A 27,327-nucleotide genomic window follows, 5' to 3' on the forward strand; every position below is an offset into this window, starting at 1 on the left:
TTGCCTGCTAAAAACGCACAAAAACGCATAACGCACCCAAGGCAAAAACATGCAAAAAAAAAAAAAAAATGGTAAAAAAACACACGTTTTACCGAATTTTGATACTTTTTTTCTCTGTGTTTTTCCAATGCATTGCATGGGGGGGGGAAAAATGCAGGAAAGAATGGACGTCCATTTTTTTTTTTTTTTTTTTTTAAGCTCAAAAACGCAGCGTAAAAAAAGAAAAAGAAAAAAAAAAAGTTGTGTGCGGACAGTCATTGACCCCAAAAACGCACAAAAATGCACCCGAAAAACGCACTGTGCACACATAGCCTAAGTGTTCATGAACAATCACACACACGGATGCCTTTTGTGTGCTGTTTGTGAATAACATTGTAGTGGATAGGGAAAACTTTGCAATTTTTTTTTCATATGGGCTGGAGTTCACAACTCAATACAAGTCTATGAGAGCCTCATTCTGGCTCTCAGACGTTTATTGAGATCTTGTGACGTAACTTCCGAAGATCAGAAGATATGGGCCCAAGATGGCGCCGCAGGACCGGAGCAGCATCAGAAAGAAGGGAATTTTGTTTACTTACCGTAAATTCCTTTTCTTCTAGCTCCAATTGGGAGACCCAGACAATTGGGTGTATAGCTATGCCTCCGGAGGCCACACAAAGTATTACACTAAAAGTGTAAAGCCCCTCCCCTTCAGCCTATACACCCCCCGTGCTGCCACGGGCTCATCAGTTTTGGTGCAAAAGCCCGAAGGAGGAAAAAATTATAAACTGGTTTAAAGTAAATTGAATCCGAAGGAATATCGGAGAACTGAAACCATTTAACATGAACAACATGTGTATACAAAAAACAGGGGCGGGTGCTGGGTCTCCCAATTGGAGCTAGAAGAAAAGGAATTTACGGTAAGTAAACAAAATTCCCTTCTTCTTTGTCGCTCCTTATTGGGAGACCCAGACAATTGGGACGTCCAAAAGCAGTCCCTGGGTGGGTAAATAATACCTCATAATAGAGCCGTAACGGCTCCGTCCTACAGGTGGGCAACTGCCGCCTGAAGGACTCGCCTACCTAGGCTGGCATCTGCCGAAGCATAGGTATGCACCTGATAGTGTTTCGTGAAAGTGTGCAGGCTCGACCAGGTAGCTGCCTGACACACCTGCTGAGCCGTAGCCTGGTGTCGCAAGGCCCAGGACGCTCCCACGGCCCTGGTAGAATGGGCCTTCAGTCCTGAGGGAACCGGAAGCCCCGAGGAACGGTAAGCTTCGAGAATTGGTTCCTTGATCCACCGAGCCAGGGTTGACTTGGAAGCTTGTGTCCCTTTACGCTGGCCAGCGACAAGGACAAAGAGTGCATCCGAGCGGCGCAGGGGCGCCGTACGAGAAATGTAGAGTCTGAGTGCTCTCACCAGATCTAACAAGTGCAAATCCTTTTCACATTGGTGAACTGGATGAGGACAAAACGAGGGTAAGGAGATGTCCTGATTGAGATGAAAAAGGGGATACCACTTTAGGGAGGAATTCCGGAACCGGACGCAGAACCACCTTGTCCTGGTGAAACACCAGGAAAGGAGCTTTGCATGATAACGCTGCCAACTCAGACACTCTCCGAAGTGAGGTGACTGCTACTAGAAAAACCACTTTCTGCGAAAGGCGTGCGAGTGAAATATCCCTCATTGGCTCGAACGGTGGTTTCTGAAGAACCATCAGCACCCTGTTCAGATCCCAGGGTTCTAACGGCCGCTTGTAAGGAGGGACGATGTGACAAACCCCTTGCAGGAACGTGCGTACCTGTGGGAGTCTGGCAAGGCGCTTCTGTAAAAAACACAGAGAGCGCAGAGACTTGTCCCTTAAGGGAGCCTAGCGACAAACCCTTTTCCAATCCGGATTGAAGAAAGGACAGAAAAGTGGGCAAGGCAAATGGCCAGGGAGAAAACCCCTGAGCAGAGCACCACGACAGGAATATTTTCCACGTCCTGTGGTAGATCTTGGCGGACGTTGGTTTCCTAGCCTGTCTCATAGTGGCAATGACCTCTTGAGATAATCCTGAAGACGCTAGGATCCAGGACTCAATGGCCACACAGTCAGGTTGAGGGCCGCAGAATTCAGTGGATGCTGTGGCTTCCACCCACAGCAGAATCCGCCGGACTTCCTGGAAGGCTTGCCGACTGCGTGTCCCACCTTGGTGGTTGATGTAAGCCACCGCTGTGGAGTTGTCCGACTGAATTCGGATCTGCTTGCCTTCCAGCCACTGCTGGAACGCTTTTAGGGCAAGATACACTGCCCTGATCTCCAGAACATTGATCTGAAGTGAGGACTCTTGCTGAGTCCACGTACCCTGAGCCCTGTGGTGGAGAAAAACTGCTCCCCACCCTGACAGACTCGCGTCCGTCGTGACCACCGCCCAGGATGGGGGTAGGAAGGATTTCCTCTTCGATAATGAGGTGGGAAGAAGCCACCACCGAAGGGAAGCTTTGGTTGCCTGAGAGAGGGAGACGTTCCTGTCTAGGGACGTCGGCATCCTGTCCCACTTGCGTAGGATGTCCCATTGAAGTGGACGCAGGTGAAACTGCGCGAAAGGGACTGCTTCCATTGCTGCCACCATCTTCCCCAGGAAGTGCATGAGGCGCCTCAAGGGGTGTGACCGACCTTGAAGGAGAGATTGCACCCCTGTCTGTAGTGAACGCTGTTTGTCCAGCGGAAGCTTCACTATCGCTGGAAGAGTATGAAACTCCATGCCAAGATATGTCAGCGATTGGACCGGTGTCAGATTTGACTTTGGAAAATTGATGATCCACCCGAAACTCTGGAGAATCTCCAGAGTAACGTTGAGGCTGTGTTGGCATGCCTCTTGAGAGGGTGCCTTGACCAGCAGATCGTCTAAGTAAGGTATCACTGAGTGACCCTGAGAGTGGAGGACCGCAACTACTGTAGCCATGACCTTTGCGAAAACCCTTGGGGCTGTCGCCAGGCCGAACGGCAGTGCCGCGAACTGAAGGTGTTCGTCTCCTATGGCGAAGCGCAAGAAGCGCTGATGCTCTGGAGCAATTGGTACGTGGAGATAAGCATCCTTGATATCGATCGATGCTAGGAAATCTCCTTGGGACATTGAGGCGATGACTGAGCGGAGGGATTCCATCCGGAACCGCCTGGTCCTTACGTGTTTGTTGAGCAGTTTTAGGTCCAAAACAGGACGGAAGGACCCGTCCTTCTTTGGAACCACAAACAGGTTGGAGTAGAAACCGTGACCCTGTTGCTGAAGAGGAACCGGGACCACCACTCCTTCTGCCTTCAGAGTGCCCACCGCCTGCAGAAGAGCCGCGGCTCGCTCGGGAGGCGGAGATCTTCTGAAGAATCGAGACGGAGGACGAGAGCTGAACTCTATCCTGTAACCGTGAGACAAAAGGTCTCTCACCCAACGGTCTTTTACTTGTGGCAGCCAGGTGTCGCAAAAGCGGGAGAGCCTGCCACCGACCGAGGATGCGGTGTGAGGAGGCCGTAAGTCATGAGGAAGCCGCCTTAGTAGCGGCACCTCCGGCGGTCTTTTTAGGCGTGATTTAGACCGCCATGCGTCGGAGTTCCTCTGATCCTTCTGCGGCCTTTTGGACGAGGAGAATTGGGACCTGCCCGCACTCCGAAAGGACCGAAACCTCGACTGTCCCCTCCTCTGTTGGGGTGTTTTTGGTTTGGCCTGGGGTAAGGATGTTTCCTTTCCCTTGGATTGTTTGATGATTTCATCCAATCTCTCACCAAACAAACGGTCGCCAGAAAATGGCAATCCAGTTAAGCACTTTTTGGAAGCCGAATCTGCCTTCCATTCCCGCAGCCACAAGGCCCTGCGTATTGCCACCGAATTGTCGGCTGCAACCGCCGTACGGCTCGCAGAGTCCAAGACAGCATTAATAGCGTAGGACGCAAATGCCGACGTTTGAGAGGTTATGGACGCCACCTGCGGCGCAGACGTACGTGTGAGTGCGTCAATTTGCGCCTGACCAGCTGCGATAGCTTGGAGTGCCCATACGGCTGCGAATGCTGGAGCAAAAGACGCGCCGATAGCTTCATAGATGGATTTCAACCAGAGCTCCATCTGTCTGTCAGTGGCATCCTTGAGTGAAGCTCCATCTTCCACTGCAACTATGGATCTAGCTGCAAGTCTGGAGATTGGAGGATCCACCTTGGGACACTGAGTCCAGCCCTTGACCACGTCAGGGGGGAAAGGGTAACGTGTATCCTTAAGGCGCTTGGAAAAACGCTTATCTGGACAAGCTCGGTGTTTCTGGACTGCCTCTCTGAAGTCAGAGTGGTCCAGAAACATACTCTTTGTACGCTTGGGAAACCTGAAACGGAATTTCTCCTGCTGAGAGGCTGACTCCTCCACTGGAGGAGCTGAGGGAGAAATATCCAACATTTCATTGATGGACGCAATAAGATCATTCACTATGGCGTCCCCATCAGGAGTATCAAGGTTGAGAGCGGCTTCAGGATCAGAATCCTGATCATCTACCTCCGCTTCATCATACAGAGAGTCCTCTCGCTGAGACCCTGAACATTGTGATGATGTCGAGGGGATATCATAGCGAGCTCGCTTAATCGGTCTGGGGCTGCGGTCCGTGTCAGAGACCTCACCCTGGGATCCATGAGACACCCCGGGAGGACATTGCTGTTCCAACTGAGGGGGACCAGGGGGCAATGATTCCACAGTGCCCCTGGCTTGAGATGCCGGCCTGGACTGCAAGGCTTCTAATATCTTAGCCATAGTCTCAGAAAGTCTTTCAGTAAAAACTGCAAACTCCGTCCCTGTCACCTGGACAGTGTTAACAGGTGGTTCTCCCTGGGACACCCTTAGCAGAGGCTCCGGCTGAGAAAGTGCCACAGGGGCCGAGCATTGCACACAATGAGGGTCAGTGGAACCTGCCGGCAGTATAGCCGTACATGCTGCACAGGCAGCATAGTAAGTCTGTGCTTTGGCACCCTTGCTATTTGCGGACGACATGCTGTTGTCTCCTCTGAGCAATACAGGAGGGTATACAGACAAAAATCAACAGTGCACCATACAGTGTAAAGTATAGTCTATAATCATAATCTATAAGTACACTTCTGCACTAGTGGGGCCAGCACCTGAGGTGCTGCTTACCGCCTGCGCAAAGCGGTTGTGTGGGCACCAGAATTCCTGCCTGGGTCTCCCTGAGCTTGTCTCTCCTCTCCAGCGTTAGCAGAGCTGAGAGGAATGGCTGCCGGCGTCCTGAGGAGAGGAGGGAGCCGTGGGCGTGACCCAGAAAAGTGCGGGAACTGGTGCCCCACTGTGCAGAGTGAGGGGGGTGGAGTATGCAAAGCATGCTCCAGCCCTCAGTGCTGCCGTCCTGTACAGCGTCCCGCCCTTCCCCTGATTGGCAGGGCTGGGGGCGGGAAGAAAACGAGACTAGGCCGCAAAAGCCGGGGACTCGAGTGATAAGCGCGGCCGCCGTATAAGCGCGGTCGGCGCGGAAGTCCCCGGCGCACTAACAGTCCCAGCTGCGCCGCAGTGATAACCATGGCAGCGGCGGTCAGCGCGGCAGTCCCCCTACACGAACACACTCAGCGACGCTGAAGTGTGTAATGGCACAAACGCAGTCAGCGCTGCTGTCCCCGGTGCACTAGCACACCCAGCAATGCTGGAGTGTTGCTGTGCGCGGTCCCCACGGGGACACAGAGTACCTCAAAGTAGCAGGGCCATGTCCCTGAACGATACTCGGCTCCTATCCAGCATGGTCCTCAGGAGCTGTGGATGGAGCACGGTCTCCTGTGCCTGGAGACCGAAAGGATCCCACTTCACCCAGAGCCCTAATTGAGGGATGGGGAAGGAAAGCAGCATGTGGGCTCCAGCCTCCGTACCCGCAATGGGTACCTCAACCTTAACAACACCGCCGACAAGAGTGGGGTGAGAAGGGAGCATGCTGGGGGCCCTGTTATGGGCCCTCTTTTCTTCCATCCGACATAGTCAGCAGCTGCTGCTGACTAAGCTGTGGAGCTATGCGTGGATGTCTGCCTCCTTCGCACAAAGCATAAAAACTGATGAGCCCGTGGCAGCACGGGGGGTGTATAGGCTGAAGGGGAGGGGCTTTACACTTTTAGTGTAATACTTTGTGTGGCCTCCGGAGGCATAGCTATACACCCAATTGTCTGGGTCTCCCAATAAGGAGCGACAAAGAAAAGGTGAAGATGTCAGAGGGAGAGTTCACCCAGTCATTTAGCATCCAATATGCTTGCAGCAGAGTGTGTGGGTGAGTGAGCGTCATTGTGCTCTGATTCTATAAGATTACAGGTGAGGGGGAAGAAGGAGAGATTCATTTCTTCATCTTCTCCGTGGATATCGGACTGCAATCAGGAGACATTACTGCAGTCTGATGTTTCACACAGACTTGTATTGGTGTGAGTGATCAGATTTGCAGAGCCTCTCACAGAATGCTGTGATTTTTTTTCCCCCCGTGTAATGGGGAGGGGAAGAGGAACACACAAATAAATAAATTAAAATAAAATAAAAAAGGTGCTAATAGGCACTGAGCCATAAAACATTGGATAGCACTTTTCAGAGTTATATACTGGCCATACACCAGTGTGAGTGCATCCAGTTTTTGTTTTGTTTTTTTTTTAATTTGCATATCTGAAGTATCAGAGAGGCCTGGCTAAAAACATACCCTTAAGCCCCCATCACATTTAGCGGCTTACCAGCGATCCCGAAAACGATGCTACCCGATAGGGATCGCAGGTGAGATGTCACACAGTCAGACCTTACCAGCAATGCAGGAACAATACAGGTCACAGTAGCGACCTATATAACGATCTCAGCAGTCACTGTGACCCTGTCACACAGTGTCTCACACAGCGATGTGTCCTGCCCAGCAGGACATCGCCTTTGAAGAAAATGGCCTGGACCATTCTGCAACGACCTCACAGCAGGGGCCTGATCGCTGGTCGGTGTCACACATAACGGGATCACTGCTGCGGTGACGCAGCAACGATCTCATTAGCGATCTTGTTGTGTGTGACGGGGCATTTGGTAAAAATAGGAGCTAAAAGATATCAGTTTGGCCAGATCTGTCAAATGTGATGGATGAGGTCTGGGTGTAGGAGATCCAGGTAAGGAGAATCCGCCAGATCCTGAAGCTCTGACCCAGATTCCAGGTCATTTGTATACACTTTTTTTTTTTTTGCTAGTTACTTTTTTTTTTCATACACAATTTTGTGTCACCTTGTGACCTGCGACCTCCAGTGACAGCCGCAAAATGTTTTAGGGTTATGTAACTTGCCTGCAACTTCTGTACAATTTGTTCCTTATATTGATTTTTTTTTTTCTCCACATCTAAATGACAGCTCACCATGTGCTCTTTGTGCATATCAATCTAGATTTCTATATCTTATTCCCCCCCCCAATCATTCTATTTTCAAACACAGCAAATATGCAAAATAAATCCTCTAACCCAAAAAAACACACATACATATATACACATATAAAACACACACACACACACACACACACACACACACACACACACACGATGGCTCTATGGTCCCTCCCTGCACATCCAGCCCCTGACCACTCTTCATACAATGTCTTTCACTGCTAAACACAAATGTAACAAAAAACAATGTAGCGACAACAAAAAACACAACTTTCACAGCCAAATCCTGCAGCTGCAAGCCCAAATCCAGAGCAGGGGCGCCCGGCAGCCGTTTACCAGGGAGTACTTGTGATTGGCCGTCTGGTGCTTCCTCGATTTCTTGCCATACCAAAAGCGAGACATCTCCCTGTGAGTGCGGGCAGGGGGTCACTGGCAGACATGGGAGCAGTGTGCGCACATGCTCCGCTCCTCCATCAGCTCCCACTATGTACACAGCTCTGCTGGGACACACTAACCCCACAGCTGCCCTCCAGTGACTGACAGGCCCGCCAGCCACTCAGCAGCCCGGCTTCCCATTAGGGGGCCGGCTGTAATCACAGTTTGGTTGGAGTGCAGATGACTCAGTAAAAAGAGAGAGTGATATTTAAAGGGGCAGTGCACGGGCACGAGCTGCAGGAGGCATTGTGTGCATTGATAACACAGGATCCCGTTATCTCGATCTGCAATCCAAATCTGCTAAAAGATCAAAAGGGATCAAAGAAAAATAAACACCGCGACAGCGGGTTAGACAGCAAAAACAGCAATTCTGCTGCACAATGTGTCAATTGCAAAGGGTTAAATAAGGCAGGACTAAATCACCTTGGCTTCCTAAGGCTGAGCATATACATTGTGCAGGAGTGTGAGGAGAGCAAACAAGACATGGAGAAATCACAGGCACAAAAATCAGATTACACGCCATTCCCAGAGCCATCAGGGAGGAGGACAACGGCCCCAATGTCCAGGAAGAAAGCCTCATTCATCTCCATAATGAAGCCGGAGCCGCCGAGAAATGCAATTCACACACTAAATATACACAAGAATCACAAAACTATATACAGCAGTATACGGAGAGGCTAGACTGGCAGACCATCACCCTGCAGTTGAGGTGATTGTTATTGCACACTATTGCTCTCTGTTATCAGCCTAGAGAGCCCTAGCTCCCTTGGATGATATATTCAGACTCCTCAGTAATTTCTTTCATTGCTATAAAATCGGGGCAAATATCTTATTTACTTGTGTTGCACCACTTTGCCGCGATGGTTAATTTTCAGTCTGTTTTTTTTGGGGATTCTGTAAAATGCTGCACAACATCTCTGGTGGCAAGGTATCACATTTAAGCCCAAAGAAAATGTATATTTATATATACCCAGGATGATTATATGCAGGTTCAGCGACATCCTTTTGTGTCTCCCCACCTAAAGCTTTATTCACAAGGTAGCAAGTTACCCCTCTCCTTACTCCATGGATTGGGCATATCAATGAGGGTGAAACCCAATAATCCCAAGAGTGAGGCTCTCAATCCCAGAGATCAGTTTCTGCAGAGGTGGTGCACACGCTCGGCCTCCACTCAATCCATTGTCACTAGGATGGCCAAATGTGGCTGAACGCCAAACTCTGCTTTCTCGACTAGTCCCATAGACTGGAAATGGAGCCACTGTTGCGCATGTGCACCTTTCCTTCATTCGAGACAAAGCTCTGCAGAGCCACTTTCTGGAGATCAATGGGAGTCCTAACTGGTAGACCCCAGCAATCCGCAGAATACCCCCCCTATCCTATGGATTGGGGGGGGGGGGGGGGGGGGGGGGTCACCTTACTGACCAAATCTCTATCTAGTATGAGGAGAAAACTGAAATGTCCATACAAAATCCCTGCCCTCTTGATGGCGAATTCACATGACCATCTTAAGCTCTTGCCCACTTATCTGGAGGACGTAGTTTCCTATGAATGGGGCAGTTGAAGAACTTTACAGGTGAAATCACACACTGCAGATTTTGTTGCTCAACGCTGGGTGCACACATTGCATTTATATGCATCTTTGCAGTGCAGATTTGTCACAAAGCCTGAAGTGGATCCTTATGGCAGTAAAGTCCATGAGAATCCAGAAAACTGCACACGATAAAGGAAACCAAGCACCAGGATTTTCGTATAGAAGCTAAAGCCAGTGCTATACTGGCACTATCAGGCTGACTCTATACATACCTGCAGTGGTCAGCTCGGATGTTTAGGCTTGGAAATCCAAGAAAGTGAAGTTTATAAAATGAGCTGCTTCTTGAGTGACAGCTGCACTGGAGCAGATAATATATTCATAGTTATCCCCTCCCCCTGTTATAATTAGCATAAGTATTATACAAACGATTCACTTTGTCCGTTGCAGGACCTGTGTGATGTCATACCCATGTGACCAGAAGGGGTTGGGCCTCAGCCACCAAAGCTGGATACCAGGTCACATGGGTAGGACCTCACACAGGTCCTGCAAGAGACAAAGTGAATAGTTTGTATAATACTTATGCTAATTCTATCAGGGGGAGGGGATAACTATGAATATATGATCTGCTCCAGTGCAACTGTCACTCCACAAGCTGCTCATTTTACAAACTTCACTTTCTTGGAATTCAAAACCTAAATGTCAGAGCTGACCACTACAGGTATGTATAGACTCAGCCTGATAGTGCCAGTATAGCACTGGCTTTAGCTTCTATACGAAAATCCTGGTGATTGGTTCCCTTTAAGTCTTTTATGCACATTTAAATCTGCGGCATGTATATTGTAATATTATATATATATATATATATATATATATATATATATATATATATATATATATATATATATATATATATATATATATATATATATATATATATCACATACACACACATACATGTACATATACACACACATGCATATATTATACACACACACACATACATACATACACATACATACATACATACATACACATACATACATACACACACACACACTTTGCTGCAGATTTCACCCATATTACTGAGTGGGAAAAATCTGCACCAAATACTTAAACGTGAGCACAAACCCTAAAGGTTGTGTCCAAAAGACGGAGCAGAAATGTACAGAACGCGAGCAGATACATGAGGGCTGCACAGAAGTTTGCAATCACCATTCAGGTATTTGGAAAGTTCTGGGAAGATAAAGACCTGACCGGAGCCATCACTGGATCACAAGTCTTCAGCTTTCTTTATGTGAACTTATAGGACAACAGTCAACTTCTCCCCAGCCAGAGATGGCTGATAACAGAGACAAAGTCAGCACAGTAAATGAAGATAAGAAAGATGTTGGTGTGACATTGTAGCACGGCCTGTGGTAAAGCTGTGGACATATCAGAGCGACACCAAGGCCATCATATAAAATCTCTGCATATGGAAAATGCAGAAGACACTGGCAAGCATCTACTGTAAATGTCCACACATGTGGTCACAGAGGGGTCCTGAGGACACGTGCACTCAGAGCATATGCGTATTACAGCATTAGTATTGTGGAGGTGATTTTACTAAAATTCCAGCCATGCGCAACAGAGAAAATCCCCAGTGTAAATTGAGCCGCACTGTGAATGTGTAATCCATAGCACGGCAATACATGCCGCAAATCCACAGCAACTCTGCAAGGCATAGGACTCATCCACATACATCTATATCTAAGGGTGTAATCAAAGAAAAAGACTGATGGCACATCTTATCTTTCTAATGTGAACGGGTACAAACTGAGCATGAAACATAGTAGCAAAAAGGAGACCATTGCATATGTGTAATAATGAATATGGGAATATAGACATGCATTACTGCGATGAAAAACATGTAATAATTGAGATACTTAGCACACAAAAATGGCCAGTTTTATGTGAGCCCAACAGCTAATGGCAAGGGAACCTTTTTGTTGGGTCCCTATCAAACTAATGCCTCTTTGGGTTAAAAAAAAAATAAAAAAAAAAAAAAACTTACAATTTATGGGTGGACAGGAACCTGCAAATGAAGAGAATTAAGATAGCCTGAGGCTGAAGAGCAGGCGTGCTCAATCAGAAGGTATGACCCTGTAATCTAAGAAAAAGACTACAAGGTTTTTTTTAACCCAAAAGAGGTTGCTTTGGTGTTGGCTGTTGGGCTCACATAAATCTGGCCATTTTTGTGTGCCAAGTATCTAAATTTTTACATGTTTTTCATAGCAGTAATGCATGTCTATATTCCCATATTCATTGTTACACATCTTACCACTACAGAGTGAAAGTCTCTTTTTTGCTACTAATATTTTTTTTATTGGTTTCATAGGGATCCAACAAAAAGAGGTCACCTTGCCATTGGCTGTTGGGCTCACATAAATCTGGCCATTTTTGTGTGCCAAGTATCTCACTTTTTACATGTTTTTCATAACAGTAATGCATGTCTATATTCCCATATTCATTGTTCCAAATAGCTTAGCACTACAGAGTGCAGCTGTCTCCTTTTTCCTTATAATTACACATGGGGTGGAGGCTCTGTCTGAGTAAAACTTTAACAGATTTCTGCAAACTACATACAATCTGCTTGGAAGAGGTACATTATGATCATACAAGTGGGTTTGTTGCCCAAATTCATTATTCCTAGATTTGAGTGTTTGGGGGAGGGGGATAACACCCCCCCCCCTTTCCCTAGCAGAAATATCTGAAGAACAGAATCATAGCTTCTTTATACATGCAGTTTAGTAAGGAAGGTGAAAAAGGCATTATAATCAATAAGAAACTTACACAGAGTATTTGAAGTCATTTAGGATGTGGATTTTGTACCAGAGTGCAAAAAAAAAAAATGCACATACGGTACCCGAAAGAATTGTTACAGATAACTTCTAACAAAATATGAAACTAAACTGCAACAAAAGAAAAAAATTGCAAGAATCAAAAAAGGTAAAAACACTGCACTCTCCATCGGTTTAAGCACCAGAGGAAAATAATAAATTACATTTATAAAAAAAAAAAAAATGAAAACTAAAAAAAAAAAAAAAAAAAAAAAAAAATTGTCGGGGATCCTTAACTTATTTGGCCCAGAAGTCAACTATTTTCTGTGCTGAAATCTGTCAGAAAGTGTTAAACTACCCTGCAGCACCTCCAGAGGAGAATCGAAGCATTGCACATGGAGCATTTCCCTTTGAAATGTATGTATTTTGCTAACAATTCATGAGTGTGTTGGGTCCTCCAAATTCAGAGTTACTCTTTAAAGTGCATTAATCACCAGGATTTTCCTGTATAACCCAAAGCCAGTGCTATACTGGCACTATCAGGCTGATTCCATACATACCATAGCTGTGAAATCAGATGTATAGGTTTTGTAACACAAGCAAGTTTGTAAAATGAGCAACTTTTTGATTGGCAGCAGCTGCTGATTAGCTAATAGCTGGGGTGGGGTTTGATTGTGATTCCTGCCCCCTGCCTGTTATTTATGCTAATTCTGTTAGTAAAATTCTTCTATAAGTGGCTAGAAGGACCTGTACTAATGTCATACCCATGTGACCAGAAGGGGCAGGGCCTCAGCCAACAGAAAAATAATAATGTTTCTTCCTGGTATCAGCTATGTTGGCTGAGGCCCTGCCCCTTCTGGTCACATGGGTATGACCTCAGCAAAAGTCATTCTAGCCACTTTCTTATTTATGCGAATTCTGTTATAGAAGCATTTTACAGATTGTGGGAGGACAGACAGGCAGGGGGGCGGGAATCACTATGAATACCCACCCCAGCTATCAGGTGATTGGCAGCTGCTACCAATCAAAAAGCTGCTCATTTTACAAACTTTACTTGCTTGTATTTCAAAACCTATACATCCAAGCTGACAACTAAAGGTATGTATAGAATCGGCCTGATAGTGCCAGTATAGCACTGGCTAAGTTATATAGGAAAATCCTGGTGATTGGTGCGCTTTAAGGCTCACTCACACTAGCATATAAAATCGGAAGCGTAACATCAGATATTTTTTTTTTACTGGCGTGCACTTAAACCAATGTTATTCAATTATGCAGTGAAGATCTAGGATTTCTTTTTCTTTTCTCATGTTGAATCAGCAGAAGAAAAATCAATATATTTGCAACACAAATTGAATGCTACTCACTCATGCAAGTTTATGGGTGGATGGAAATCAGACTGCACTCTGATGACTTCTGAGTGCAGTCCGATTTACGCAGACTCACAGAATGGAGAAGGTGAAGAAATTTTGTTCTTCATCTTCTCAGTGTGCCATGATTTTCTCATTCAAGAGAAACAAATTCACACTGAGCTGACACTCCAATCAAAATAATGAGCATATTTGAGCGGAGTCTCATTTACACAGATTCTCTTGGATGAGAGCGTCTTTCAGGAAGATTAGTAAAATAAGTGACGAGACGTACGACGCCATCCGCAGGGAGCGCAGTGCATGAGTGCGGCACCGGCCCCTCACACAACTCTGAGCTTAGCATACACGATACTGTGCAAATATAGCCGAAGGCGTCATACACGCAGCCTATTTTAATAAAAAGTCATTTATTAATACTAGATTTGCATGGTTTTACACCCACACGGGTTCCCTGAGGTGATAAACACATAGCTGGGTTATTCTTCATGAAATTGTGACTGAATAATAATAATAATAATAATAATAATAATAATAATAATAATAAGTCATTTATATAGCGCTATTAATTCCATATCACTTTACATACATTGGCAAAACTGTCCCCATTGGGGCTCACAATCTAGAGTCCCTATGTGTATGTCTTTGGACTATGGGAGGAAACCGGAGAACCCGGAGGAAAGCCACGCAAACACGGGGAGAACAGACAGACCCCTTGCAGATGTTGTCCTTGGTGGGATTTGAATCCAGGACCCCAGCGCTGCAAGACTGTAGTGCTAACCACTGAGCCACCATTCATTACTGGGTGTAGGGATCATGCACATTTTCCTGTTAATAACTTTAGACATGAGACACATGTGGCGATGTAAATGAAACGAGGGGAAAAACAGAAGAAAAAAAACAAACATAAAACAGTAAATGGGGTCATATATAGAAACCATTACTGCTGCTATCAATCCCCAATATTGACCAATGACCAAAGTCAGTGAGAATTTGCCATAGGCCGGGCTTAGCCCACACTACTGTTGGTGCGTCTGTTGTCCAAGTGCACAACGTAAAGCACATTAGGCCAATAATAACATTGCACTTACCAATTTATCTGTTCTAGATGAGAAATTATATATAATATATATATAATTTTTTTAAAAAATTTATTTATATTATGGTCTTGTCGTGTAGCTAGACAACGGCACCCACCTGCCATTCGGAGGGGCGCACCAAGGTCCAGGGTGGTTTGCAACAGACTAATTTTTCTCATTATGGATCATTATGTGATACATTTACAATAATGGATGCAGAAATAAAAGTCATGATCCCACTGGACTTAATACTGCAAATATGCCCCCCCCCCCCCCGCCCAAATTTAAAAAAAAAAAAAAGCTATAAAATTTGCTAAGATTTGCTCATTTGTCCTTATAGCGTGCTATACAAAATGCAGCAATGGCTTTTATATATAACCACTGCAGTGACACATAGATTCAGGGTAAAAGGTGTATGTACTGAGGTGCCCTACCTCCCATATTCTTGTGGAGGAGTCATTGGCGGACCCCTCGGAGCTCTCCGGATCCTCGTTCCTCTTCACGACCACAAATCCCGGCTCCCGTGAGCACTCTCCGATTTCTTCGGCATAAGTCGTCGGGCTCCACTGAATGAAAAAGGAATAAAGGTGGTCTGTTCTAAAGAGAAAAAAAAAAATAAAAAATAAGTTCAAATCTAGAAGACTTTATACCAATACATAAAACTTTGTCCAAAATCAGTAACAATGACCTCGACCCAAAGCAAAAATGGACACACGTGACCAAACTTTTCTCCAACTTTCCATAAATCAGAAAGATTGATGTGGCACGCAGGGAGAGCTGTCACTCCAGGGCTGGGGGCGGGAGAAGACCACTGAGGACTCGCCCCTGACTAGTCTCCGGTGCGGCTTGGTACCCAACGGCTATTAAACAGTTTTCCCCTGAAAAGCGGCAGTGCTTCAGAGAAAACACATGGCTGAAATTGTGCAGCCAGTGTCCGATACAGGCATCGTGCATCAGCCAGCAGGTTCCTTTTAGAACAGTTAGCTTTGATACATGGAATAAAACTGGTTATTCAGTTTCTGGAAAAACCAGCAGCCAATGTAATAAAAAGGTAATTATAAAACACTAAGTCCCTACCCCCCCCCCACCCCTTTCTGCTCCCGGCCACCCACTTGCCCAGCTAGCCTTAACAAAAAAAGGTTTGTCTACACCAAGAAAATCACTGCAAAACCCACAACAAAAATCTTCATAGGTAAAGATTGTGCTACAGATTTGTGGCTGAGCTAATGATGTGTTCCACGGTCAGCAAAGTGCATCCCAAAGAGTTGCAAAACCAAGACGTACTCTCCCTCCCCGGATCCAGCGCCAGCTCTCCGCTCCGGTCTCCCATTTTGGATGCAGCAGTGATGTCATATCGACAGCACACATCACCACTGCAGCCCATTAATGAGATTGCCCTACACCGCTGCAGCCAACCACGAAGCTCGGTTACACTGCTGATGTTGACTGTATGACCCGTCAAGTCCAGCGATTGGCTGGAACGGTGATGTGGCGTTGACTGCACACAAATTAGGATGTGCAAAAGAGCGGGCGCAAAAGAGCGGGCCATCTGTGTTATTTTACAAGCCTGCAAGTGTTTGGGGTGCACTTGGCTGCATGTGGAAAACCCCTTTAAAACAACAAACACCTAAAATGAAAAGTCATAAGATACTCAAGGTATGTCAACATCTGTACCAGATTGTACCCGTTGACGTGTTTATCACCAGGACTCCTGATTTTTTTTTTAACAGGGGCTATATAAGGGTACGTACTGCATACACCCTTCATAGCGCTGACTTCCATTAGTGTAAGGTGTAGCTAAATAAAACCAGAAAACCAGTGCATTTGCTGAGATCAGTATCCCTGGAAACTGTCCACTATGCCAGGAAGCTGCACCGAGGCTTTCAGTGTTTATCAGGTCACCCAGACATTTCTACTGCACAATGACATGAGAACATCAAGTATTACACATCCATTGTGTGCAGAGCATTAAATACAATGGCCGATTCCTCCCCTGCACCCGCCCCGCTGGCCCCTGCCTTTGATCATCAGTCGTCACTGAAGCCTGACGGACGGATCACATGCACCGCAGACATAGAACTTCTGAGATGTGTTCCAGTTTCTGCAAGTCCTGTGCTCTTCCCGGGTGCAGCTCAGTCTTCGCTGTTCTGGGCATCTGATATTGGCTGCAGCGCTGACGTCACGTCAACAGCACTGCAGCCAGTGTTTGAGCTCAGCTGCCGATATGACATCAGCAATGCAGCCAACCACATAACCGGAGCAGCGGAGCAGACTCCCTGCTGGACGAGTAAAAAACTTTAAAAAAAAAAAAAAAACACAACAACCACCACAAGCACCACAACAACCACAAGCACCACCTAGGAAAAAGTAGTTTCAAAATAATTTTCCAACAATGTACTAATCTCTACAATGTCCATCCATACCTCATGTAGCATCCTGGCGAGATGGTACATGAGGTGTGGGTGTCTGGTCACCAGCAGCAGCTTCTCCATGATGACAAACATCACACAAAAAGATTGAGCATCCACTTTAAAATCAGTTTGGTTTTTGGAGCCTTCATTGGAGGGACACAAGAGACTTGTATGCCGAAAAAACGGTGACAGGTTCCCTTTAAGTCTGAGCTTAGACCACTGCAGCCTGCAGGATCTTCAGTGAAGAATGAGGGGAGAACATCTCGACCATTCCAGAAATGTATTGATTAGGGAGGAAAGTGCTACTGTGGTGACCTAGGGAGTGGGCATGTCCCCTCTTGATAAGAGAAAAAGCTTAATGAGGAGAGCGTGGAACTGAGCGCCTCTCTACACTTCAATGGGTCCAACCCGTTGCAGCTACCATCTTGCCCAGAACACTTATGTCGAATTGGAGAGAGTATGGGGAGGAACGTCTGAGAACAAAAAATCCTTTTAGAGGGGCAGAGTGCTTGTCTTCGGGCAGGTAGACTCTTGCGCACGTGTGTTATACAATATTCCCAGGAAAACAATACATTGGGCCAGAAAAGCAACAACTTTTCTAATTTTAGCTGGCTCACTAACAAAGCAAAGTGGCCAAGGTGATCTGAAAGCTCTCACGATCTTCTGAGGGGATATATAACAGGAGATAAAAGGGTTAAAAAATCTACGCTGCCAATGGATCAGGTATATGGATGCAAGCCAGGTAAGTATAACCCAAGTATTTTATTGGGTCTCAAAGTAATAACTCCTTCAGGACATTAAACTACAATATGTAGTTTTACGTAGAAGTATAATGAAAAATCCAGTTCACCTTTACAAATGTCCACCTTCTGTTAAGAGCTCGAAAAGGGCTCCATCATGGCCTGAATACAGAGTGCAAAAGTAAAAAAAGAAGGGAATTTTGTTTACTTACCGTAAATTCCTTTTCTTCTAGCTCCTATTGGGAGACCCAGACAATTGGGTGTATAGCTTCTGCCTCCGGAGGCCTAACAAAGTATTACACTTTAAAAAGTGTAACCCCTCCCCTCTGCCTATACACCCTCCCGTGCATCACGGGCTCCTCAGTTTTGGTGCAAAAGCAGGAAGGAGGAAACTTATAAATTGGTCTAAGGTAAATTCAATCCGAAGGATGTTCGGAGAACTGAAAACCATGAACCAAAAGAACAATTCAACATGAACAACATGTGTACACAAAAGAACAACCAGCCCGAAGGGAACAGGGGCGGGTGCTGGGTCTCCCAATAGGAGCTAGAAGAAAAGGAATTTACGGTAAGTAAACAAAATTCCCTTCTTCTTTGTCGCTCCATTGGGAGACCCAGACAATTGGGACGTCCAAAAGCAGTCCCTGGGTGGGTAAAAGAATACCTCGATAAAAAAAGAGCCGAAAACGACCCCCTCTTACAGGTGGGCAACCGCCGCCTGAAGGACTCGCCTACCTAGACTGGCGTCTGCCGAAGCATAGGTATGCACCTGATAGTGTTTCGTGAAAGTGTGCAGACTAGACCAGGTAGCCGCGTGACACACCTGTTGAACCGTAGCCCGGTGCCGCAATGCCCAGGACGCACCCACGGCTCTGGTAGAATGGGCTTTCAGCCCTGAAGGAAGCGGAAGCCCAGAAGAACGGTAGGCTTCAAGAATCGGTTCCTTGATCCACCGAGCCAAGGTTGACTTGGAAGCCTGCGAACCCTTACGCTGGCCAGCGACAAGGACAAAGAGCGCATCTGAACGGCGCAGGGGCGCCGTGCGAGACACGTAGAGCCGGAGTGCTCTCACCAGATCTAATGAGTGCAAATCCTTTTCACATTGGTGAATTGGATTAGGGCAAAATGAAGGTAAGGAGATATCCTGATTGAGATGAAAAGGAGATACCACCTTAGGGAGAAATTCCGGAACAGGACGCAGAACCACCTTATCCTGGTGAAAAACCAGGAAGGGGGCTTTGCATGACAGCGCTGCCAGCTCCGACACTCTACGGAGCGATGTAACTGCCACTAGAAATGCCACCTTCTGCGAAAGACGTGATAAAGAGACATCCCGCAGCGGCTCGAAAGGTGGTTTCTGAAGAGCCGTTAGCACCCTGTTAAGGTCCCAGGGTTCCAGCGGACGCTTATAAAGGTGGGACTATGTGGCAAACTCCCTGCAGGAACGTGCGGACCTGCGGAAGCCTGGCTAGACGCTTTTGAAAAAAATACGGATAGCGCCGATACTTGTCCCTTGAGAGAGCCGAGAGACAAACCCTTGTCCATTCCGGATTGGAGGAATGAAAGAAAAGTGGGTAAGGCAAAGGGCCAGGGAGTAAAACCATTATCAGAGCACCAGGATAAGAAGATCCTCCAAGACCTGTGATAGATCTTGGCGGACGTTGGTTTCCTGGCCTGTCTCATGGTGGCAATGACATCTTGAGATAACCCTGAGGACGCTAGGAGCCAGGACTCAATGGCCACACAGTCAGGTTGAGGGCCACAGAATTCAGATGGAAAAACGGCCCTTGTGACAGCAAGTCTGGGCGGTCTGGGAGCGCCCACGGTTGACCCACCGCGAGATGCCACAGATCCAGGTACCACGACCGCCTCGGCCAATCTGGGGCGACGAGAATGGCGCGACGACAGTCGGACCTGATTTTGCGCAGCACTCTGGGCAGCATCGCCAGAGGAGGAAATACATAAGGCAGTCGAAACTGCGACCAATCCTGAACTAAAGCGTCAGCCGCCAGAGCTCTGTGATCTTGAGACCGGGCCATAAATGCCGGGACTTTGTTGTTGTGCCGTGACGCCATAAGATCGACGTCTGGCGTTCCCCAGCGGCGACAGATCTCTCGAAACACGTCTGGGTGAAGAGACCATTCACCCGCGTCCATGCCCTGACGACTGAGAAAATCTGCTTCCCAGTTTTCTACGCCCGGGATGTGAACTGCGGAGATGGTGGAGGCTGTGGCTTCCACCCACTGCAGAATCCGTCGGACTTGACGACTGCGAGTGCCTCCTTGGTGGTTGATGTATGCGACGGCAGTGGCGTTGTCCGACTGGATACGGATCTGCCTGCCCTCCAGCCACCGATGAAAAGCCAATAGGGCTAGATACACTGCCCTTATCTCCAGAATATTGATCTGAAGGGAAGACTCTATCGGAGTCCAGGTTCCCTGAGCCCTGTGGTGGAGAAAAAGCGCCCCCCACCCTGACAGGCTCGCGTCCGTGGTGACCACAGCCCAGGTTGGGGGGTAGGAAGGATTTTCCCTGCGACAGAGAGTTGGGAAGGAGCCACCACTGAAGTGACGTCTTGGTTGCAAGGGAAAGAGAGACGTTCCTGACGAGGGAAGTCGACCTCCTGTCCCATTTGCGGAGAATGTCCCACTGGAGTGGCCGCAGATGGAATTGCGCGAAGGGCACTGCCTCCATCGCTGCCATCATCTTCCCCAGGAAGTGCATGAGACGCCTCAAGGGGTGTGACTGACCCCGAAGAAGAGATTGCACCCCTGCCTGCAGAGAAAGCTGTTTGTCCAGCGGTAGCTTGACTACTGCTGACTGTGTATGAAACTCCATCCCTAGATAGGTCAGTGATTGGGTCGGTGTCAACTTGGATTTTGGGAAGTTGATGATCCACCCGAACTGCTGGAGAGTCGCCAGAGCGACGGTAAGGCTGTTTTGACACGCCATCTGAGAAGGTGCCCTGACTAGGAGATCGTCTAAGTAGGGAATCACCGAGTGGCCCTGAGAGTGTAGGACCGCCACAACAGATGCCATGACCTTGGTGAACACCCGTGGGGCTGTCGCCAGGCCGAAAGGCAATGCCACGAATTGAAGGTGTTCGTCCCCGATGGCGAAACGCAAAAAGCGTTGATGTTCGGGTGCGATCGGCACATGGAGATAAGCATCCTTGATGTCGATCGATGCTAGGAAGTCTCCTTGTAACATCGACGCGATGACCGAGCGGAGAGATTCCATCCGAAACCGTCTGATGCTCACATGTCTGTTGAGTAGTTTGAGGTCCAGAACGGGACGGAACGAAGCGTCCTTCTTTGGCACCACGAACAAGTTGGAGTAAAAGCCGCGACCATGTTCCTGGGGGGGGGGAACAGGGATCACAACTCCTTCTGTCTTCAGAGCGTCCACCACCTGAAAAAGTGCATCGGCCCGCGCGGGGGGCGGAGAGGTTATGAAGAAACGAGTCGGGGGACGAGAGCTGAACTCTATCCTGTAACAGTGAGACAGAATGTCTCTCACCCATCGGTCTTGAACATGTGGCCACCAGGCGTCGCAAAAGCGGGAGAGCCTGCCACCGACCGAGGATGCGGTTCGGGGATGCCGAGAGTCATGAAGAGGCCGCCTTGGAGGCATTGCCTCCGGCGGGTTTTTGGGGGCGTGGCTTAGCCCGCCACGCATAGGAGTTCCTCTGGCCTTTCTCCGGCCTGTTGGACGAAGAGGATTGGGGCTTGGCGGAGGGACGAAAGGACCGAAACCTCGATTGTATTTTCCGTTGCTGAGGTCTCTTCGGTTTGAACTGGGGTAAGGAGGAGTCCTTTCCCTTGGATTCCTTAATAATCTCATCCAATCGTTCGCCAAACAATCGGTCGCCAGAAAACGGCAAACCGGTTAAGAACCTCTTGGAAGCAGAGTCTGCCTTCCATTCGCGCAGCCACATGGCCCTGCGGACTGCCACAGAATTAGCGGATGCCACCGCTGTACGGCTAGCAGAGTCTAGAACTGCGTTCATGGCGTAGGAAGAAAAAGCTGACGCCTGAGAAGTCAAAGACGCAACCTGCGGAGCAGAATTACGTGTGACCGCATTAATCTCAGCCAGACAAGCTGAGATAGCTTGGAGTGCTCACACGGCTGCAAAAGCCGGGGCAAAAGACGCGCCCGTGGCTTCATAGATGGATTTCACCAGGAGCTCTGCCTGTCAGTGGCATCTTTTAGCGATGAGCCATCTGCAACCGATACCACAGATCTAGCCGCCAATCTAGAGACTGGAGGATCCACCTTGGGACATTGAGCCCAACCCTTAACAACGTCAGAGGGGAAGGGGTAACGTGTGTCAGTAAGGCGCTTAGTAAAGCGCTTGTCCGGAACCGCTCTGGGCTTCTGGACAGCATCTCTGAAGTTAGAGTGATCGAAAAACGCACTCCGTGTACGTTTAGGGAACCGAAACTGGTGTTTCTCCTGCTGAGAAGTCGACTCCTCTACAGGTGGCGGCGGGGGAGATATATCTAACACCTGGTTGATGGACGAGATAAGGTCATTTACTATGGCGGCCCCTTCAGGTGTATCAAGATTGAGTGCAACGTCAGGGTCAGAGCCCTGAGCTGCGACGTCCGCCTCGTCCTCCAGAGAGTCCTCAAGCTGGGAACCCGAGCAGCGTGAAGAAGTCGGGGAAGATTCCCAGCGAGCCCGCTTAGCCGGTCTGGGACTGTGGTCCGGGCAGGAGTCCTCCACGTGAGACCTAGGGCCCCCCCTGGGAGCGCGCTGCGGCGCGGACAGAGGGGCCTGGAGGGGACGATCCAACAGGGCCCGGGGCCTGTGTAAGGACCGGTCTGGACTGCAAAGCTTCAAGCAGCTTGGCAGACCATTTGTCCATAGACTGAGCCATGGATTGTGAAAGTGACTCAGAGTTTCTCAGCAAAAACGGCAAACTCTGTCCCTGCCGCCTGGACAGGGGGAGCAGGGGGGTCTACCTGAGCCGGGGGGACTACTAGTGACCGAGGCTCCGGCTGAGCAAGCAAAACAGGGGTCGAGCATTGCTCACAGTGAGGGTAGGTGGAACCCGCAGGTAACATAGCCGCACAAGAGGTACAGGCCGCAAAATAACCCTGTGCCTTGGCACCCTTGCTCCTTGTGGACGACATGCTGTTGTCTCCTAGGGGAGTGATCACTGAGGGTATATGGGAAAAGGTATATAGGCCGACCGAACAGAAATTTTTTATATATATATATATATATTTATTTATTTATATATATTTATATATTATCTATTCCGGCACCCTAAGGGGACCAGCACCGGGTGACTGGTGTGGCTTACCGACCGCTAAAAAGCGGAGCGTGTGTCCTCCAGATTCCCTGCCTTAGGTCTCCCAGAGTTGCAGAGCTCTTTCCTGGAAATCCTCCACCGGCAGAATGTCAAAAAAATGGCTGCCGGAGCTCTCTGGGGAGGAGTGGAGCCGTGGGCGGCGCTAGAAAAGTGCGGGAATCTGGGGTCCCCACAGTGATCAGTGAGGGGGGAGGAAACATACAGGATGCTCCGGCCCTCACATCCGACGTCAGGTCGGCAGTCCCGCCCTTACCCCTGACAGACAGGCCCGGGGGCGGGAGTTTTGCTACTAGGCCGCAATGAAGCCGGGGACTAAATTTAAGACCGCGGCCAACAAGCAGGCGCGGTCGGCGCGGAAGTCCGCCGGTCTTCACAAAACAGCAGCTGCTGCAGCGTCCGGGATGAAGGCGCTCCATGCACAGCCCCCATGGGGACACAGAGTACCTTAGAGATGCAGGGCCCGGTCCCTGAGGATAAATAGACTCCTGTCCGGCAGATTCCCACAGGGGCTGCGGAGGGAGCACGGTTCCAGTAACTGGATGACCGGTCAGGATCCCACTTCTCCCAGAGCCGCTAAGGGATGGTGAAGGAAAACGGCATGAGGCTCCGGCCTTTGTACCCGCAATGGGTACCTCAACCTTAACAGCACCGCCGACGTAGTGGGGTGAGAAGGGAACATGCCGGGGGCCCCATGGGGGCCCACTTTTCTTCCAACCGATATAACTAATATGAGAATGCATGAGTGGATGTGTGCCTCCTTCCACACAAAGCATAAAACTGAGGAGCCCGTGATGCACGGGAGGGTGTATAGGCAGAGGGGAGGGGTTACACTTTTTAAAGTGTAATACTTTGTGTGGCCTCCGGAGGCAGAAGCTATACACCCAATTGTCTGGGTCTCCCAATGGAGCGACAAAGAAATCCAGCTTTGAAAACAAAGTATGATTACATCCGCGTCTATGCGTTTAAGGTGTAAGCCCAATCCGGTGAGCATTCTCTTCCAGCACCAGTTGAGACCCTGAACCAGTTGAGACCCTATTGCACTTGTCTCTTTCAGCCTCTATTCCTATGCTGAATGGGAAGGCTCTTTGATCAGGATGTCATCCAGGTAAAGGATGAAGAGAATGCCTCTGATCCTAACAATGGCCACCATCAGTTTCGTGAAGACCCTGGGCGCTGTGGATAGGCCAAACGGCAGAGTTGTGAACTGAAAATAGGAATCCTGAACTGTGAAATGCAAAAATCTCTGGTGGGGTGGAAAACTGGAACATCGGAAGTTCTCGGGCTCTATGGAGGCCATCACTGAATGGAGTGACTCCACCCTGAAGTGGTGGACGCGCCTGTTCTTTAACTTGTGGTCCAAGATAGGACGTACGAATCCATCCTTCTTTGGGACTACAAAAAGTATGGCTTTGTAAGCGGAGAAGTATTCGTGAGAAGGAACAGGGAATGCCTATAGAAGACCTGAGGAGTGAATGGATGGCCTTGAAGAAACCAGGGATGAAAGCAGGATCCTTCAGGGGATGGAATTCAAAAAAGCAAGAGAGGGAGGGAGGAAAACTATTTGTAGCCATAGAAGACAACGTCCCGAACCCAAGCATTGCCCCATCTGAGGGTAGTAGAACAGCGTTAGTGGATTCCCCGGTCTCACTGCTCTCCACTGAGGGTGACATTGAGGGGGAATTCTGCCCATCTTTGCAGAAGATGGTATGGAAAAGGGTACAGAACCTCCATGCATTCCCTTCTTTGAAAACTTTTTTTTTTTTTTTTTTTTTTTTTTACTTCTTCCCCAGATGCTTCCATTCCCTGGTTAAAATTCCTTTGAATTCTCCATGGTTGGCGAAAACATGAGGAGACATTTTAGACTTCTTGAAGGGTACAGATTGCCATGTCTGTGCAGGTTCCTCATTCTTCACGTTGAGTCTAATGGCTATGATCAGATTATCCACGATATCACGTAGCTTAGAAATCTGTTCAGAGTCCAGATTGGAATCTGACTCGGAACGAGAGTCCGACTCCCAAAGCCGCCGGCGTGTTGTAGGAAGGACAGCAACAGAAAGAAGGAAGCTATTCTGGAGGACACAGAATTTGATTGAAACCTGGAAGATTAGATAGAGCGTGATTGATTTTTGGATTGTTTGCATGATCTGCCATGTCGGAGCTGAGGGAATGGATAGACGGACTCACCCTGGGAAGCATGCGGGACTCCCGTGGTGGCGGTAAAATTGGGCAGTCATTCAATGACCGAAACCAAAGGCTTGGATACCATGGTTAGGTTGGTGTCAGAAATGCAGCCCACTTGGGATGGGTGAGAAGAAGGGGGCATGTTCTTACTGCGGGCAGTTCGGAGCTCCTGGGGATATCATGGTGGTTGAGCTACAATCCAGGCAAAGGGGTGAGGGAAATTTCAAGTGACAAGAAAAGGCAAAGTGTAAAAAAAAAAAAAAAAAAAACAACACAACACCACACCAGAGTGGGAACGAGGTCATAAAAAGAAAAAAAAAAAGGAGGAAGAGCCAGAGGAAAGCGGTGTTGGGGATAGAGGAGCAGCCTTCCAGGTGCCCGTGCTTGCCCTGTGCCTGGAGCCTGTTATCCTGAATTTACCCTTTGATGGCGCTGCAGAGGATTCAAACATTTTTTGCCCAAAAACTGCACAGATCACAGCTTGTCTGGATGTCCCAATTACCCAGATATCAGGCTTTTGTTTGAGGTTTTTCATTCAACAGTTCTTGTCTGGTGCAACATATTTATTTATACATGGGTCATGTAGGCGGCCATACACCTACACAGTGGCCATCAATTGATGAGGAACTGGAGAACATAGGAAATACTGGGCAAGTCTGCTTAGTGCATGGTAAATCTGTTAGCGGGACACTGAAGGCCCCTAAAAAGACCTTAGCTAAAAATCGTCAAAATGTGCCGATTGCACTCGGATTGGATGACTGATCAACACAGGGGCCGATTGACAAGAGGTATCTGGCAGGAGCTTTCTTCTCTCCCCCCCACTGGAAAACACTGCACTCGTATGGGGACTCAAGAGATATCCGCCTGCCACGGCATCGTTCAGCAGTCAGCCATCTTATTGATATGGCCAACTTCAGGAGAGCTGGCCTGCCACGGGGACCTGTAATAACTAATCTGGATTGCCGACAAAAGGGATACCTTAAATAAAAAAAATCAATATGAAAAAAAAGCACACACATGCATTTTTGCAGTAGTCAAAATAAAAGCTAGATACCTCTCATGGGGAACAGCAAACCAGTACTCCAGCTTGTCCCTCTGTGCGTACTGCTGCATGGACGCGCTGGCCTGAGACACAAAGGTTTTCCTCATTGGTTTCCCGACTCTTAGGCACAAGTACTTGTGAGATCTGTGCCTTCGCTTCTCTTTGGCAATAGCAGAACATACACCTGTAGGAGAAACACATGTATTAAAGTCTGCTTCATTCCTCTAAGGATCTGGCCATCGTAGATATGGTCTATGGAAACGAAAAGGACATTGCCAACACCAGGTCAGACCAATGCAATACAGGATGCAGCAGCCTTACATGATAAACCCTCATCTGTGTGCACGGTTAATACAAGGGCAGCCTCCACCTCCATGAATTGGTAGAATGACTGGTGGTTTTATTAGTATTTTTCACCTGTGCTGCCCCCCACCTGATAAAAGCAGGGATGGGGGGGGATGTGGGGACAGCACAGGTGCAAAATACTAATAAAACCACCACTCACACTACCAATTCATGGAGGTGGAGGCTGCCGTTGTATTAACGTATTAACCATGCACATAGATGAGGGTTTATTATGGGGGCTGCTGCATTGGGCTAGTGCATTGCTATTCTTATATGGTGTTGGTAAATGGCCCATTCTTTTTCTGTGGGATTTTTTGTGAATTTGTGTCTATATGTGAGCCATCATAGACCCGATGAAGGCGGATCAGAGTAATAAGGCCCTGATCAAACCTTATAAAACTCCTTAGAGATCTTGGTTTTGGTCAGATTTGAGCCCAGGTTTTCTGCGCTGCAAAGCATCATGTCTAACCAGAGCCATCAGATTGCATCCCCCTTTTTGCACAGCAGCATCCTAATAGCAGCTATAACTGCAGCACCACTTTATGTAAAAGGGTGGTCCCATCACCGCGCACTTCTGTATTGTGCTGCGTCTGTATATACCTGCCAAGAGACAAGTGCACGATCGCCATAATGAAAAAAGGACAGATGTACAACAGCCGCCCACTGTGCTCGCGTCCTGGTATGTACAGTATGT

General features: G+C 48.1%; 1 protein-coding gene across 4 annotated transcripts in view; it reads right to left on the minus strand.

Annotated features, from left to right (window-relative positions):
* OXR1 (oxidation resistance 1) overlaps positions 1 to 27,327 on the minus strand; it is a 660,539-nt gene that overhangs the window by 54,684 nt on the left and 578,528 nt on the right. For 2 of the 4 annotated variants that reach the window (XM_075352960.1, XM_075352958.1), the window contains exons 10-11: positions 26,301 to 26,472; positions 15,029 to 15,191 (exon numbers count right to left, since the gene is read on the minus strand). In XM_075352960.1, the coding sequence (XP_075209075.1) occupies positions 15,029 to 15,191; positions 26,301 to 26,472 (335 nt within the window). Of the gene's footprint in view, positions 1 to 7,705; positions 7,891 to 15,028; positions 15,192 to 26,300; positions 26,473 to 27,327 lie in introns of those variants that run through there. The other 2 variants (XM_075352962.1, XM_075352961.1) reach the window with 1 other exon arrangement.

This window comes from Anomaloglossus baeobatrachus, chromosome 6 (genome assembly GCF_048569485.1).
Source record: "Anomaloglossus baeobatrachus isolate aAnoBae1 chromosome 6, aAnoBae1.hap1, whole genome shotgun sequence".
Classification (NCBI taxonomy): Eukaryota; Metazoa; Chordata; class Amphibia; order Anura; family Aromobatidae; genus Anomaloglossus; species Anomaloglossus baeobatrachus.